This window comes from Glycine soja, chromosome 9 (genome assembly GCF_004193775.1).
Source record: "Glycine soja cultivar W05 chromosome 9, ASM419377v2, whole genome shotgun sequence".
NCBI classification, from domain to species: Eukaryota; Viridiplantae; Streptophyta; class Magnoliopsida; order Fabales; family Fabaceae; genus Glycine; species Glycine soja.
In genome coordinates, this window is record NC_041010.1 from 25,948,810 (window position 1) to 25,966,766 (window position 17,957).

The 17,957-nt window shown below is 38.3% G+C and overlaps 1 protein-coding gene across 5 annotated transcripts in view; it reads left to right on the forward strand.

Moving 5' to 3' along the window:
* Window positions 1–17,461, forward strand: part of LOC114367964 (DExH-box ATP-dependent RNA helicase DExH5, mitochondrial-like) — a 45,028-nt gene extending 27,567 nt beyond the window's left edge. For 3 of the 5 annotated variants that reach the window (XM_028325254.1, XM_028325258.1, XM_028325257.1), the window contains 12 exons: window positions 7,342–7,509; window positions 7,590–7,862; window positions 8,135–8,329; window positions 9,370–9,573; window positions 9,733–9,802; window positions 9,894–10,042; window positions 12,534–12,839; window positions 12,956–13,015; window positions 13,149–13,301; window positions 13,428–13,538; window positions 15,046–15,750; window positions 17,189–17,461. In XM_028325254.1, the coding sequence (XP_028181055.1) occupies window positions 7,342–7,509; window positions 7,590–7,862; window positions 8,135–8,329; window positions 9,370–9,573; window positions 9,733–9,802; window positions 9,894–10,042; window positions 12,534–12,839; window positions 12,956–13,015; window positions 13,149–13,301; window positions 13,428–13,538; window positions 15,046–15,498 (2,142 nt within the window). In that variant the 3' untranslated portion in view covers window positions 15,499–15,750; window positions 17,189–17,461. Of the gene's footprint in view, window positions 1–7,341; window positions 7,510–7,589; window positions 7,863–8,134; window positions 8,330–9,369; window positions 9,574–9,732; window positions 9,803–9,893; window positions 10,043–12,533; window positions 12,840–12,955; window positions 13,016–13,148; window positions 13,302–13,427; window positions 13,543–15,045; window positions 15,751–17,188 lie in introns of those variants that run through there. The other 2 variants (XM_028325256.1, XM_028325259.1) reach the window with 2 other exon arrangements.
* Window positions 17,462–17,957: the final 496 nt, after the last annotated feature.

Below are 17,957 nucleotides of genomic sequence, written 5' to 3' on the forward strand. Positions count from 1 at the left end.
TTTTATGAGCCTCCTGATTGCAGCCCATTTAACCCCCCTCCCAAGCCCTCTGACATTGTAGGAAATAATATTCATGATGGTAGGTTTCTGTCTCCCAGCTCCTGTGCCTGCTGCTTGTCTCTGACCTCCATAGCTGTAAATTTGTTGATAATTGTTGCCTGGTCTGAATCACTGTATACCCCCATGATCTTTGCAAGCTCCCATTGGGATGATGCCTCTCTGAACTGCTCCTCATTGGGTCCCTCTACTGTTGAAGACGACCCTGGGTTGTTTTGCATGCCCTGATTTGTTGAGTGAGTGGCCATGAGTTGGTATCCCGATTTAGTTGGCGGTGTGCTAGCTCCCGATGTGGGCTGGTGGTGGGGAGGGGGATTAATATCCTCCAGAAATTTGTGCTTTTTAATTTGGTGGGCCTCCTTATGTTTGCACCCCTTGGACCTAACATAGACTTTCCACTCCCCTTCTTTCGTTGCTGTTTGGTGCTTTGGGCTGTCAATGGGGTGTATTGATTTAGTGGCTAAGGTGTGGTTAGTAAAGCCCAGTTCGATATGTTGCCCTGCCTCATTGGTTTGAATGTCATTTGATATTTTGGGTGATGACGGAGGCGTAATGGGGGTTACAGGTTTTGTTGGGCTGTTCATAGGGGTATGTGGAGATGTGGTTATGGTGTGGTTAGAAAAGTCCACCTCCGTAATTGGGCCACTTTCAAAATTATGAATATTGCTAGGCCCGATTGGGGTCATAGCTGCCCCACTGGGACTGTCAGGGTCATCTCCCCTTTGAGCAATGGGACTTTCCTTATCCATGCATGATGTTCCTCCCCTGATTGATGTCGGCTTTACTCTGATCACCTTTCCTTTCCTGTTTGGAGACTCTCGCGCCCTACCTCCCCCATCATGGTCCCCTGGGTCAACCTCGGAGTGCGCCCTAGGGTCTTGTTTCTTTCCTTTCTCCATTTCTGGCCTCGCGCAGATGCCGATGCTGGGTAGGTGAAGCCAGCTGTCCTTGTTATTATCGGTTGGATAGTCCATGAGGCTTGGACCATCGGGTAGCGGCTGGGACCAGTGGTCTTCGAGATGGACATCCCGGTCTCCGTCGAAGCCTTTCAACAGGTGCCGGAAGTCGGTGGTTGGCGCCATCGCCGCGCGCGATATGTCATTGTCGGTATCGTCAGAATCGATCTCCTCCGTCGATTCTATGGCACTGCGACGGCGGGGGGGGGGGCGCATTCCGACGTCGCTCGACCCTTCTTCGACGATGTGCACCGTGTGCGTCTCCCCTCCAATACAGACTGCAACTGAGTGGTGGAGTAGTGGTCTCCGTGGCGTTCTGATAAGGATTCGGGCTCTATCCATTCTCCTTAGTTCTTCAACATCGTCGTCAACCTCAATGAGGTCTCTGATTGCAGCCACCAATTTTCAAAGGTTCTCTACGTCCCAGACTTCAAGAGGGATGCCCCAGCATTGGACCCATACGAGTCTGTGGCCTGGCCTCATCGTCGGGTTCCATTTTTGGAGCGAATAGAACGGAGATGTTCCATGTTGGAGTTCTTCCGACATGATCTCCTCAGCTTTGGAGTCCAGTAGCCCAAGGAGGAGTACCATGTCGTCGCCGATGTATTTCAGCACAATGTTAACCCCTAACTCCCAGGGTATTTCTTCGTCAACTCTCTCGAACGCCCCCAGGTTTTTCAAATGGCCTACCCATGTGTCTGTGTACTTCCTCCTCTCCTTTTTTGATACTTCAAGGTGGAGCGACGAGTGGGATTCAACCATTGTGGGGTGTGAAGGTTGAAAGTTCCTTCTCAGTCCTGCGTCTGTTTTGTTGGTGGACACCACCTTCGCATATGTCATTGAAGGGTTCCAGTAACGCGTTCCAGTGTGTCCCCCATCCACCGCTTTAGTGTTGTGCCCTTTTGGCTTTGTGCCGTGTTTGACAGTGTGCTCCTCTAGTTTCGTCTTACCCCTCTTATACTTTGGGACATTGACATACAGCTTGAGTCCCCCAAGTATGATGTTATCGAGTTGCCTTTCTAATTTTCTTTCATCAGAGACCCCAAAATACCTTACGAAGCCATATCTTCTTCCTCCTTTATTCCTATGGTTGAGGATGAAGATCTCCCTTACATCTCCCCATCTCTTGAACTGAGCCCTGAGATCCTTCTCTGTTATGTGGTCAGGGAACCTTGTGAAGTAGAACGTGGTGATGTTTGCTTTTTCCCTCCAGTTTGCATGCTGATACCTTTGGGTTTGTCCTTGCCTTTTGGCGGCGTAGTGAGTTTTGGGATCCTCTCTCGGTCTCTCACCCTCCCTTTGTTTACCTCTCCCTCTCCTCACGGTGGTCCACTCTCCCTCCCTATCCCTCTCTATCACTGTTGCTCTCTCGGTCTCTCTCCCTCTATCTCTCTCTCTCATCCTACGGTCTGGCAGCTGTCACACTGTAACAAACTTTACTCAAAGGCAAGTTTTATCGTACAGCTATAATATATGGTAGTGAATGTTGAGCTTTAAAGGGACAACTTGAGAGAAAAGTTAGAGTAGCAAAAATGAGAATGTTAAAATGAATGTGTGGTCATACAAATACGGAATGATGTTATACAAGAGAAGATTGGTGTAGCATCCATTGAGGAAAATTATGACAGAAAATCGGCTAAGGTAATGAACTGGAAATCATGTCATAATACATGGTGGATGCGTGTTTATATAGGTTATTTAAATTAATTATACATAAATAAGGATATTCTGTTTTCTCAAAATCAAAGATTATGTTCCTATAAACCACTATTAATAATAGAATCAGAATATTAATTCTGAATTTCAACTGTACATTTCATTTCAAATTCCGTGTAAGGTTGAGTATAGAAACAAGATTATTAGCCTGTTTGGGAACATCGAGGACATTTGCAAGCTTGTTCAAAGATAGGGATGTTTGAAGTTGAATATTGCTTCATTGAATAACAGGGGCCTGAGATCCATTAGCAATGGTAATGTGTTGCTTTTCTACAAAATGTGAAGTAGGATGAGAAGTATGAGACAGAAAGTGTCATGTGATTAGAAGTAGAGCCAAGTATCTGTCTTCAGGAAGAGTACTAGAGACATTAAAAGAATTCTTACCTGTCCTAGTCAAAGAACAGTTGCTAGAAGGCTTACTAAGAAAGTTATTAAAGGACTTGTAGATGCTCCAGCTCTACTTTACTAAGTATGGGGACATTATTTTACAGAAGACAAGAATAAAAAACCCCTGGTACTCTTTTATATCAATATATTATTACTTTTGGCGGTTCAAAAAAAAAAAAATGGGGACATTATTTTCACCTTGTGGGATTGGAAGGACTTTAAGGTAAAATTTTGGGAGGATCTAGAAGGGGTACTTCAGGATATACCCCAAGGAGAGAAAGTTTTCCTAGGAGGGGATCTCAATGGACATGTAGGTAGCGTGGCTAGAGGTTTTGAGGGGGTGCATGGGGGTTTTGGCCTAGGGGAGATGAATGGGGAGGGTAAATCCATCTTGGAGTTTTCGGAGGCTTTGGATCTTTCTATAGCCAATACATGGTTTAAGAAAAGAGAGGAACATCTTATCACTTACAAAAGTGGAGGGACATGTTCTCAGATAGATTTCTTCCTTATCAGGAAGTCTGATAGGAAGTATTGCTTGAACTGTAAAGTTATCCCGGGAGAGAGCTTGACTACCCAACATAGAGTTTTGGTTATGGATGTAAGAATTAGAGATAGGGCAAAGAGAAGAAGTCCTCTGGTAGCACCAAGGATCAAATGGTGGCACTTGAAGGGTGAGAAACAAGGAATCTTCCAACAAAAGATATGGGAGGGTTGGTGTGGACAATCACAAGGAAGTGCAAATGATATGTGGAACAAGATGTCCCAAGAGATTATTAAAGTGACTAAAGAGACGTTGGGTGAATCTAGAGGTTTTGGACCTAGGGGTAAAGAATCGTGGTGGTGGAATGAAAATGTTCAGAGCAAAGTTAGAGTAAAAAAGGAGTGTTTCAAGGAGTGGTCTAGGTGTAGAAATTCTGAGACTTGGGATAAGTATAAGATAGCTAGAAATGAAACCAAAAAGGCGGTGAGTGAGGCAAGAGCCCAAGCTTTTGACGGACTATACCAAGCTCTAGGAACCAGGGACGGAGAAAGATCTATATATAGGCTTGCTAAGGGTAGAGAGAGGAAGACTAGAGATTTGGATCAAGTAAAGTGTGTTAAGGATGAAGAAGGCAAAGTCTTAGTGCATGAAAAAGATATCAAGGAAAGGTGGAAGGCGTATTTCCACAACTTATTTAATGATGGATATGGATATGACTCTAGCAGTCTAGACACAAGAGAAGAGGACCGGAACTATCGTCGGATTCAGAAACAGGAAGTAAAGGAAGCGTTGAAAAGAATGAGTAATGGTAAGGCGGTGGGGCCAGACAACATACCTATTGAAGTGTGGAAAACTCTTGGAGATAGAGGTCTTGAGTGGCTCACCGAACTCTTTAACGAAATTATGAGGTCAAAACGCATGCCGGAGGAATGGAGGAGAAGCACGTTAGTGCCAATCTATAAGAACAAGGGGGATATACAAAATTGTGCAAATTATAGGGGAATCAAGCTCATGAGTCATACCATGAAATTATGGGAAAGAGTGATCGAACGGAGATTAAGAAAGGAGACTCAAGTTACTGAGAATCAATTTGGTTTCATGCCGGGAAGGTCGACCATGGAAGCGATTTATTTATTACGGCGGGTGATGGAGCAATATCGCATGGCCCAACAAGACTTGCACTTGATTTTTATTGACTTGGAAAAAGCGTATGATAGAGTGCCTAGAGAGATTTTGTGGAAAGCTCTAGAGAAGAAAGGGGTTAGGGTTGCATATATTCGAGCTATCCAAGATATGTATGATAGGGTATCGACTAGTGTTAGGACACAGGATGGAGAGTCAGACGATTTTCCCATCACAATTGGTTTACATCAAGGGTCAACCCTTAGCCCCTACCTTTTTACCTTAATTCTGGATGTCCTCACGGAACAAATCCAAGAGATAGCGCCGAGATGCATGCTTTTTGCAGATGACATAGTCCTCCTTGGAGAGTCGAGGGAGGAGTTGAATGAGAGGTTGGAAACTTGGAGACGAGCTCTAGAAACACATGGCTTTCGCCTAAGCAGAAGCAAATCGGAGTATATGGAATGTAAGTTCAACAAAAGAAGGAGGGTTTCTAACTCAGAGGTGAAAATAGGAGACCATATTATCCCTCAAGTCACACGGTTTAAATATCTTGGGTCTGTAATACAGGATGATGGGGAAATTGAAGGGGATGTGAATCATCGCATTCAAGCAGGATGGATGAAATGGAGAAAAGCATCGGGGGTGTTATGTGATGCAAAGGTACCGATCAAGCTAAAGGGAAAGTTTTATCGGACTGCGGTAAGACCGGCGATTTTGTACGTAACAGAATGTTGGGCGGTCAAGAGCCAACATGAGAATAAAGTAGGTGTAGCGGAGATGAGGATGTTGCGGTGGATGTGTGGTAAGACTCGACAGGATAAAATTAGAAACGAAACTATTAGAGAGAGGGTTGGAGTAGCGCCTATTGTAGAGAAGATGGTGGAAAATAGACTTAGGTGGTTTGGGCATGTAGAGAGAAGACCGGTAGACTCTGTAGTGAGGAGAGTAGACCAGATGGAGAGAAGACAAACAATTCGAGGCAGAGGAAGACCCAAAAAGACTATAAGAGAGGTTATCAAAAAGGATCTCGAAATTAATGGTTTGGATAGAAGTATGGTACTTGATAGAACATTATGGCGGAAGTTGATCCATGTAGCCGACCCCACCTAGTGGGATAAGGCATTGTTGTTGTTGTTGTTGTTGGATTGGAAGGACTTCTATCACAATGAGTCAGATGTTTAATTAGCACCTCTTTCAGGTATCCTTGAATCCTTCAATTCACTTGAGGACTTTTTTCTTTCCATGAAGCTTATAAATTACTATGTGTTCCTTAGTATGGCTCCATTCCTTAGTGTAACAATCTTCATGATTAGATTTTGTGGACGACTTCCCAAAAGCAAATGATCCTTTTATTGGACCCTTTTCAGAGGCTAAGGCTGACCATCAAGTGAATTGCCTCCTTCCAATATCATTGATCCAGAATACTTATGATAGAGAAAGGAGTTTTTCTTTTTCCAAAATCCAAACCCGAACAGGGTCATACTTAGAATTCAGGCCAAGGAGAATTTAAAAATTCCCAATTTCCCATCCTCATTGAACTCTATTAGGGCAAAAGGTCAATACTATGTATCATCCTTAAACTTTGATACTAATCTAGTTTGATCCACAAGCCATTTTTTAAAACCTTGCCTAGTAGGTAGACTTAATGTTGTTGGTCAGACCAAAGTTGGTCTAGGGGCAGTCTGGATGAGGTTGTTGGAGGCTAGGGAGGATGCTTGTTAGAGGGATCAACTTTGGGTGGTTGTCACCGGAAAAAGGGCTCACATGTCGGTATTGGACTGGTGTTTGGAGCTTACATTCCGAGAAAGAAGCAATGTGTGGAGACGCATCACGCATGTGGTGACAATTGGCATTGGGGTGGTGGGAGGTGGGTTGTCAACGAACAACGCTCTTGGTTGTGGGACACAGGAGCAAAAGGATGCGACAGTGATGAAGGCTGATACTGTTCCACTGCTGTGTTATCTTTCTTTTAATATTTTGTTTAGGTAGGCAACCTTATGTGGCCCTTTTTTCCCCTTTTATAATACCCGACTCTTGTTATTAACTTCTGTGTTTGGCATAAAGTTATGACTTTTAATTATTTATTGAGTGTCTTTAATTATGGGTAATTTTTTTTAGCATTTGTATATATGTAATATAAATTGTTTAATTATATCTATAAATTTCATAATAATAGTCATCTCACCAATAGCGGCTTTGGGTCATCCACTACATGTCGTGCTGCTATGCAAGATTGATGACTATGCTAAAATGACATTATTTGCAAGTATAAAATTAGTTTCAGGATGCAAAGTAGATAAATATCATCTTAAATGAGAATGAAAATGCTCAAGAATTCATGATGAGTATTCCTTGTAGTTTCTGTTGTAATTTTAAAATGGTTAGTTTCCTCTCTATTTTCAATTGTTGGGAACTAGGGAGGAGGTTTGAAATGCGATTGAGATTCAAAATTATGTTCTACATAGATGATGGAAAAGATAACTAATGTTCTTTTTTTTATTTGATGTAACTGAGCAATACTATTTTGTTTTTATTTGATGTTACTGAGCATTACTATTTTGGCTCTGAAAGCTAAAAGTTTCCCATTCTTATTGTTTGGGGATGTGACGGCTAATATAGGGTTTCACATACCCTGTTAGAACTCAATTTTTGGAGGATATTCTGGAAATGTCGGGCTACAGATTGACTCCTGACAATCAAATTGATGACTATGGTCAAGAAAGGATTTGGAAAATGAACAAACAGGCCCCAAGAAAGAGGAAAAGCCAAATTGCTTCTTCTGTAGAGGTATTTAAAGATTCTCAAGCTACAGTCACTCCATTCCTTGCAATGTATTTATTAAGTTCATTTTGGAAAAATATTACCAGGATGCATTACGAGCGGCTGATTTAAGTGATTATAGTCTGCAAACAAGGGAGTCTTTGTCTTGTTGGTATCCTGACTGTATTGGTTTTAACCTCATTCAATATATCTTGTGCAATATATGCGAGCATGAAAGACCAGGTGCTATTTTGGTTTTTATGATTGGATGGGATGATATAAATGCTCTGAAGGAGAAGCTCCTAACTCATCCTGTCTTGAGTGATCCTAGCCGAGTTTTATTGCTGATGTGCCATAGCTCAATGGACAGTTTGGAGCAGGTAATGGGTTATTGTACACTGTGTTTACTTACCAATCTGCACTTATTATCTGATTGTTAGGCATTCTGTTGCTGGAATACATATTATTATTTTGTTGTTGAAGAAAATAAGCATAATGATTGTGTCCCCTAGCAACATATTTACATAAAAGCAGTAATTTTTGTTTGCATTGTCAGATAATGAAGAAACTTGTGTTTACCATTGTAGAGTTGTGGTATTTAACCCTCATGCTTACAAGCAATTTCTTGATAAACTATATATTGTATATGCAGAGGTTAATATTTGAGGAACCTGAAGATGGAGTACGAAAAATAGTGCTAGCAACAAATATTGCTGAAACTAGTATCACAATAAATGATATTGTTTTTGTTCTTGACTGTGGGAAGGCGAAAAAATCATCATATGATGCACTGAACAACACGCCTTGTTTGCTTCCCACCTGGATCTCTAAGGTTTCAGTTCAACAAGTAAGGTTATGTTATCTTTAATGTCATTGGCAATAATGATATTGTGTTCCATATTACTTGAAAGCATTTTTTGCTTCTGGTGTCTGATATATTATAATGAGTTCATTTAGTCCAATTACTTTTTAATAGTAATTTTGGTAACAGTATCTTATCAGTTTAGTTGCCTGAGTGCTGTATGTATAGGAATACTGGCATTAGACTGGGTATGATATAATTACAAAAACAAGGCTAGGGACTAGTTGAGGGTCCTTTTTTTGGAAAATGGGGGAGGGACTGGCAAACACGACATTTTTATGTTACATGATTTTATGATTAATGTTTAAATCAAGTTATTCATTTAGAATTGAATAACTTGTGTTTACTGGAATGCTGGCATTATACTTATAGAACTATATGGTAAAATTCAATTACATAAAACAAGGCTATGGACTAATTGAATACCATATTTGTGCTAAATGATTATGGTTAATAGTTGGCTCTTTGTTTACATCAAGTTATTCAGTTAGAATTGATTTTATATTCTTTTGTAACCAATAATCTAGCTGATAATGTGTAGGTCGAGCTGTATTTTCCTCATGATATTTGGAAAGTGGACACTGCATCCTAATATATAACTTTGTTGCCATTTTCATCCAGTCCATATGAACTGGCTGACTATCAAGGTCAATTTCACATGACAATATGTGACATTTCACACATACTTTGGGATTTAATGCTTTGCCATTCTAGTGATTGGCTGTATGTGCATTCCACCTTTTGAATGTATCTGTTTGTTTGGCTATCTTTCTACTTTTTCCCAGTGCTATGTGAATATGATCTATAGATGTTAAATCTTACAGAATTGGTGGAAATTGCCATCATCACATCGGGGTGCAATGTGCTGGTTTTTTAGGTATCAGTGAGGAAACTGCAATCAAACACAATGATCATGGTTCAAAAGTGCAATTACCTGTGAACCATGATCCTACATTAACTAAAACCATTTGACCTTTTAACGACTTTATTCTATCCTCCCACTAAATTCTTTTTTTTTTCTCTAGAGAAGAGGAAGAGCTGGTCGTGTTCAACCAGGAGAATGTTATCATCTCTATCCTAGATGTGTATATGATTCTTTTGCAGAGCATCAATTACCTGAAATTTTGAGGATGCCCTTGCAATCTCTCTGTCTGCAAATAAAAAGTTTGAAACTAGGAAGTATATCTGAGTTCTTGTCTAGGGCTTTGCAGTCACCCGAGATACTTGCGGTAATGATAAATTCAATGCTCTAATTTTGTGTTATCATTTTATCTCCAATACATGCACATTTTTCTTTGTTGTTATCTTTGAAATACATTCACTAATTCATTTGGTATTGATTACTATATAGTTTGTCTCTCACGTTAGTTTACCTATTTTTTTCATAGGTGCAAAAAGCAATTGAATATTTAAAAACAATTGGAGCTTTGGATGAGAATGAGAATCTGACTATTCTAGGTTGGTTGACCATTATCCGGCATGAAAATCTGCTTACTGATTATTTTCCTTATAAAGTATAAAGCCCAATAGTTGGTCTGTCAATTGACAGGGCACAACTTGACAATGCTTCCCATGGAACCCAAACTTGGCAAGATGCTTATATTTGGTGTTATCTTCAATTGCCTGGATCCCATATTAACTATTGTTGCTGGCCTTAGTGTTAGAGATCCTTTTCTAACACCTTTGGATAAAAAAGATGTAAGTTTTTTCTGTTTTAAATGACTGCAATATTATTGGAATTGAGAACAGACTGAACTTAATTGTTAAAAGATTTGCTTGAGGGATGAAGATTGCCTAAGTCATTATAAGGAGTATTTTGGTTATATAACGAAGAGCCTCCGGGCAATGGGGTACGAAGTTTTTTTTTTTTTATACTGGTAGGCTGTATAGTAAAAAGATAAAACCTGGAAGGCATATATTTGAAGAAATAACTGCAACCAAAGGAATTATGGCAGTTAGAAGTTAGACTGAGTGCAATTTACAAAAGGAAAATAATTCGGCTAATTACTTTAATTCTATTTCTCTGGTTAAGAATGTATGTTAGCTACTTGGTGAGTTGAAGAATCACTAAATTATCCAGTTTCCTACTTCCCCTCTCAAGTTGGAGCAGATATGTCAAAGGTATCTAGCTTGTTGAAAATATATCTTGGTCCTTGAAGAGCCTTGCTGAGCAATGTTTTAAATCCCAGATAGTGGCCAACCCCAAAAACAGTATTGTATTTTTTTTAATATAGTTTATATGATGTAAATTATATACATATAATTTTATATAACATAAACTCTTCTCATAATCATGCATTAGATGAATTAAATATGTAACAGAAACTCTATTCACAACATCATACATATAGCAACTCCCTTAACAGAAACAGAGTCATACAAATTTAAACTAGCAAGTCTCTCCACATTAGCCAAAGTATGATTCATGACATTCATTATTAACAACAAAAAGTCATGGGTGTTCATAGGTGTCTTAAACAAAACATGGAAGTCAATACCAACCAAATACAAGTTTCCAGTCTCCTAGATTAGATAAGAAATAGGAATCATCAATGATCTTCTAAATCCAAATCTTCTTCGTTATCATTATCACTACTGTGACAGCTGTAGATTGCTTCCTCTTCCTCCTCTTGGACAGTTTAATCAATTTGAAATGCTTGGGTTGAAGGTGCAGCAGCAGCAGCACCTATCCCTTGTCTTGCTCGCTGCCTAGTGTAACCCAAGTCTCACGCACACCAGCTAAATTGGCAACATCTCCCAAAGTCAAGTTGATGTCAATGTCATCATTAAAAACCAAATCATCTTTGGCGCCCTTGCCATCTCCTCCAAATTCTCCCACTAGCCATTACTTCAATCAATATCATCTAGGAGGATGGGATCAATGACATCACGAGTGTCTAAGCGTTGCCCAAGAGCTTGGTTATATTTAATATAAACCAAGACTTGGAACTTATGGTGCTCAATCTTACTTTTCTTCTTCTAGTGAATCTATATTATAATTAGAAAAATGTTAGTTTCACCATCACTGTACGAAAACTCTATATAAGTCTTTTAATATTAACTTACATGCTCAGAAGTTCTCCAATTACATTTGCATCCTGATGAACTAGAAGTCAAGTTCAATACTTTAATAGCAAGCTTTTGAAGATTTGGAGCATGCAATCCATAGTTCCTCCACCACTCAGCCGTAATACGTGAATTGTGATGAGATTAAATTTATAAAAGAGAAAATATAGTTTCACAGTTACCAGGAACCAATGTACTCCTTTTCCTTGTGGCCAATTTATATCCAAAGAGGATATAGATGAAGGGCAATGTTTGGTTATAGATGAAGCCAACAAGACTAGTGCCTCTTTGAATTGCTTTTTAAACTTTAGCCATCTTCCCAATGTCTTTTAGCATCAAATCTAGGCAATGGGCAACACATGGAGTCCAAAACAAACGCTTCCTCTTGGCTTCAAACTTTGTCATTTGTTCTTCGATTCCTTTTCCTCCAGATGACCCAATTGAGTGAGGCGGAGTGGGAGGTGTTTCTTGGGACAATCACAACTCCATCCATTGCATTTCTTCTAGCATTCACTGAAAAGAGGCCTGTCCATCTGCTACTTTCTTCACTGTGACTTCTTTCCATCCACGACAGCGTTATTAATTGTTTGACGCTTGGGCATGTACTCTCCCTTACTTAAATCTGGCAAGTTGGACCAATTTTCAGAAACCAGAATTAAAACACAGTAGAAATTGGATAATATTGAAGATTGAAGATGATGTATTAAAGAAGAAACTGCAATACCCACCCCAGAGCAATGCTCCTTTCCACTGCCCACAAAATGTAAAAATTGTAAAGCTGCTTCTACCCCACTAATTTCCTTTTTTACCCCGTCTGCCTGATCCTTTTTTTCTTTTTTATTTCTAGTATAAGTCTTCCTAACCCATGACTAAGTTGGACTGGGTCAACTACATCCTGAGCCCTAACACATTTTCACCCATGCTTCTTACTCAAACAGTTTCATTCATTCTCTAAAATATTATCTCCTTTGGTTTCAACTTTCAAATATAATATTCCTGATCAATATTGAAAGCAACATGTATTGACAGTATTGTAGCCCATTTTCTTTTTCAAGTTATTGCTTGATGACTTCATTATGATGATTCATTTATTTATTTGATTTATCTAGTTTATTTATCAAAGCTTGCAGAGGCAGCAAAGTCTCAATTTTCCCAAGATTACAGTGACCATCTTGCCATTGTGAGGGCCTATGAGGGATGGAAGGATGCTGAAAAAGACCTTAATGGACATGAATATTGCTGGAAAAATTTTCTTTCTGCTCAATCCATGAGAGTTATTGATGCTCTTCGAATGGAATTCTTATCCCTGCTCAAAGATATTGGGTTAGTTGATAGCAATACGAGCAGCTGCAATGCTTGGAGCTATGATATGTATCTCATACGAGCAGCTGTTTGCTATGGCCTATATCCTGGAATTTGCTCGGTTGTGGTATGTTCTTCAACATTGCGTACATGTTACATTTATTGTAGATCCCACTAAGGTCCATATTGTATACTCAGTACATACTTTTGTCATGGGTAAATATGGCGTAATTTCATTTGCAGCATAAGGATACGTCATTTTCTCTAAAAACAATGGAGGATGGCCAAGTGCTCCTACATTCGGTTAGTCCATTCAAATCATTATAATTTACTTCTGGTATTGAAACTGAATAATTACTCGAGTTTTATAAGCTATCTTTTGATTTTGTTTGTTTGTTTGTTTTGACCTCAACCCACATTTATTTTATTTGACTAGAATTCAGTGAATGCTCGGGAAACTAGAATTCCATATCCATGGGTAGTTTTTAATGAGAAGATAAAAGTGAACTCTGTATTTCTTCGTGACTCAACAGCTGTGCCTGATTCAGTGGTGCTTCTTTTGGGTGGAAGCATCTCAAAAGGAGATACGGTAAGTTCCTTCTGATTTTTTTATTGGTTATAATGTTTAGTCTTGTCTATAAAATGTTATAGTTTGAAATTACCCTCTAGTTTTTAATGCTTTGTTGATTTACTGGAATTTCAATCTTTTTTGCAGGATGGTCACTTGAAAATGTCAGGAGGATATTTGGAGTTTTTTATGAAACCTGCCGTTGCTAACATGTACCAGAGTATAAGGAAAGAACTTGACAACCTTATTCGGAGTAAAGTAGGTGCAGATTAATTTCATGCTCCTACCAACTTCCCCTTGATAATTGAGTCATGAAACTGCAAGAGAAAAGAGAAACTATTGAAAGTGGAAGTGTGACATGTTTGTCATTGTTCTTTCAAAAACCAATAGAGTTTGCTTAACAAGATTAAACAGCTATGCAATATTTTTATAAAAAAAAAAACCTAAAGATTCAACTACAATCACTAAGTAACTAAGAAGTAAACTCAAATTCAGAGTTTTTGAAATAAATTACAACATATCTTGTTAATATCAATTTCAGAGTATTTAGTCTTTATGCTTCCCTTTTCCTTCTTATTAGTGGGTTTGAGCCAATTAGAAAAGAGATGATTGAAAAGAGAAGAGTGAGAGAGAGAGAGAGAGAATTTGTGAGACTTATGAATTCTAATATCTCGTGCTAAAAAGCGTGGAGGTTCGAGTCCTCTTCAGGGCATAATATTGAGCTCTCTTATTGAATTAGAATAAGTTCGGCAGCGAATCACGAAATCTTGGTGATCTTCTCTATCGAATGAATGAGTAATCTGTTTTGAAATCGTCCGCACCGTACCCTCCCCAAAGAGTATATGCTTCAACAAAAATCGCACGGGTAGATTTGATACAATCAAAACCTCTGGTAAAATACCCACACGTAACCCAGCAGGCGGATAAAGTACATTAAATAATCCGTTTTAGGAATTGGCTACTTATATTCCCACTGTTTTCAGTTACACTGTAGTTTTTATAGACCTGTGAGACTTGCAGAGCAAGCTACACAGTCTTGTAAAAGAAGATTCTAAGGCTTGCACAGCAAGCTTCTCGTTAGTTAGGCACCAGCTGGATTAACTAACTTACATACTCTAACTACTCTGAACTGAGTACAATACTCACATAGGGATGCAATTTGAGATTGCTCTCAAATTGCATCCCTATGTGAGTATTGCTCAACAAGGTTACTGACTAATATTTAAAAGTTCAGAGAAAAGCTAGCCCAACTATCAAAAGAATTACTAAAAATTAAACTGTTGTGACAACTCATTTTCTAAGATTGATGTTTATTTTTGAAAAGTTGCATAATTTCCTAATGCAACTTATTAGGAAAAACCCAAGTCTCACATTGGCTAGAAATAGTGTCAAGATAGAGTATATAAGTGAAGGGAAACTTTCATCCTATGAGTTAGCTTTTGGGGTTGAGTTAGTCCAAAATCCACATTCTAAGATGATATCAGAGTCTATCCTAGATCCATTCAAAGGGCCATGCACCAAGCCCAAAAGTGCTGGACGTGAAGGGGTGTATTGGGAAAAATCCAAGTCCCACATTGGCTAGAGATAGTGCTAAGATAGAGTATATAAGTGGAGGGCAACCCTCATCCTATGAGTTAGCTTTTGTGGTTGAGTTAGGCCCAAACTCACATTTTAAGACAACAGGCTTAGGATGTAGCATCTTCTTTTGGTGTTTTTTGTTGGATCAACCTGCATTGTGATTTCTATTTTAAATTACTGTTTGCAGCTACAGTTTCCGCTGATGAGCATATACTCATTCCATGAGCTCTTATTTGCTATACGGTTGCTGATTTGCAATGATAAATGTGAAGGAAGATTTGTATTTAGTTGCCAGCTCCTTAAACCATCAATGATGGCATTGCAACAAGCATCGGTTTCAAGAACAGACAGTGGACCCGGGGGTGATAATTCTAAAAGTCAGCTTCAAACGTTGCTCACACGAGCTGGATATGGTGCACCCTTCTACAGCACTAAGCAATTGAAGAATAATCAGTTTCAGGCTACCGTTGAGTTTAATGGAGTGCAGATAATGGGCCAACCCTATATCAACAAGAAGAATGCAGAAAAAGATGCTGCGGCTGAGGCACTTCAGTGGCTTATGGGTAGAAGAGAAACAGGGAATGAGGATATCAATCACATGACAATGTTGCTGAAGAAAAGTAAGAAAGATCATAATTGAGAATTCAAATATGATGATGAGCTTTATGGGACGTTATGAAGGATCATACTTTATATAAATCTTGAGTTAACAAACTCCACTGCATCTTCAGTGCACCATCGTCAGGTCCACAAGGTCAGCTTTGTTCCCAGCTTACATGATCACAATGGACTGATGGCCTTTTAGTTATGTCACAGACCAGCATGGTCCCTCCTAATGCACCTCTATTGTATGCTCTTGTTATGACCCTTACCTATACAAGAAAATTTACAGGTATATAATATCTTAAATTTGTGAGAATGTATCTGCACCAAAATGATCAAGTATTGTCAGCATATTTAACCAATAAGTTTTTCTTTTTTAAAAAAGAAAAATCTGTAATTCTGCTATCATTAATGCACTTTTTTCTAAATTAATGGAATTCTAGTGAAGTTTTCATACTTGGGGCCTGGGCATAGTCTGTTTGTAGAGAGGGCTTAATGTTAAGAAGCATTACATTCTCCCAAAACTGTTTGCTATCTCATTACAACCTCTTGTAGAATATTGGCTTAATGCACTTTTTGGCCTCCCCAGGTATTGTAATTGTGCGATTTGATTCCTCAAGTTTCAATTGCTCAAATTGGGTCCTCACTCCTCAAAGTATCACAAATTAACAAATATATGATTTTGGTCCCTCTTTTAGTCTTCCATTAAATATTAAACATATTTTCTGACATGACACTGAATGATGATGTGACGGCTAGCATGTTGCCTAATACATGTTGACGTGGCTTAATTGTATTTTTGGTCCCTTACAATTGTGATATCCAAGGGACTAAAAATGTAATTAACCACATTAACATGTCAGCAAACATGTTAGTTGTCACATCATTGACATGTCATCATCAGCAAATCTCAAATCATAAATATTTAACAAAAGATTGACAGAGAGGCCAAAATCACACAATTGTGTTGCATGGAGGACCCAGTGCAATTGAAACCTCTGGGATCAAAATTGCACAATTATGATACCTAGGATCGAAAGCATAGTTAAGCCTAGATATCAACTCCTGAACTTTTATTGCTTTTTTCCTGTAATTTTTAATGCATAAGAAATAGGTGACTATGCCTTGATGTATTTTACTTTTACATCTATGCCATATAATTGAGTCTGGTTAAAATTGACGGTGGGATTTCCTCTGGGTTCACTGCATTATAATTGACGGTGCTTTCTTGATTGAACATTCATATATAGTGGCTTGAGTTTTTACGCTCTTTAGTGTTATTTCTATGTATGCACATTACATTGCATATCTGTAAACTGCAGGATGAATATCATCCTTAATCTACATATATGTAGTGGAGAAAGAAATCTTAAGCTATTCTGTCTCAAGAATTATATTCTGGACAAAGAACTCTGAGATTTCTGTCCTTTATATCTACTTTCATACAACACCATGGCATTCTGTGATTAACAAAGTGATGTCTATTTTTTTTGCCCAAACTCACTATTATCTCCTGTATTTTCTTTTCTTTAACCTTCGTTGGCTGTCTGTTTCCCAACTTTACTTGCGTCCTGGGAAGGACTGTTTGTCTTTGTCAATTATTTACAATAAAGGAAAGCAATTCCTTGATTTAGTGACAAAATTATGTAATTTCATGCATCACTTAATCATTTTGTTTTCATTCTCTGTATTTTTCGTTATTATAATAATTGTGTATTGCTTTGCAGATTTGCAAAGAAACAGTTGAGGCAGAAGTGTAGATTGCTGATACCCACTTATATCTTTGGCCAAGGTGATCGATCGAAAATTGATGGATTGAGTAATGGGGGCTCACTCTTGATGTAAATATGTTAACTTTTGTTTTTTTGTACTTTGATCCATTATGGTTGCATTATGCTTGTACTACTTTTATAAGCTGGAAACGTTACAATAGTGTATATTCTCAACAAATCAAGATAGAAAAATTATTTGATACATTATAAGAGTGATTATTTATTGTTTCTTCTAAGGAAAAAGTAGTTTTATTTTTCACAAGTAGCATCAGCTCTTAACCTGAAAGGATATATGCCGTTCGTTTTTATTTTTTGTACTGAAATTAATTACCACATCCTCATGCCCTTCTTTTGTTGTTATTTGATGTAACTAATTGTGCCTCTGATTAACCTATCCCATTTTATGATATGCTTTAAAAAAGAATTTAACATGTATACATCAACAATCTAGAACTGTTTTATATGGTCATTTAATCATAAATCACCGTTTGAATTAGTTTAAGATAATTAGTTTAAAAGTCAATAAACTTATCGTACTTGTTGAGTTATGATTTGATGAGTATTCAAAATATTTTAGACGATCAGTATATAATCTTTTTACTCTTAAAATAATGAAGCGATTGTATATGAATTTTTCAAATTGCTGCACTTTTGAGGTTGCCATTATGCTTCCATATATGTATGTATGTATGTGTGTGTGTAGGAGTAATGTTCAAACTATATT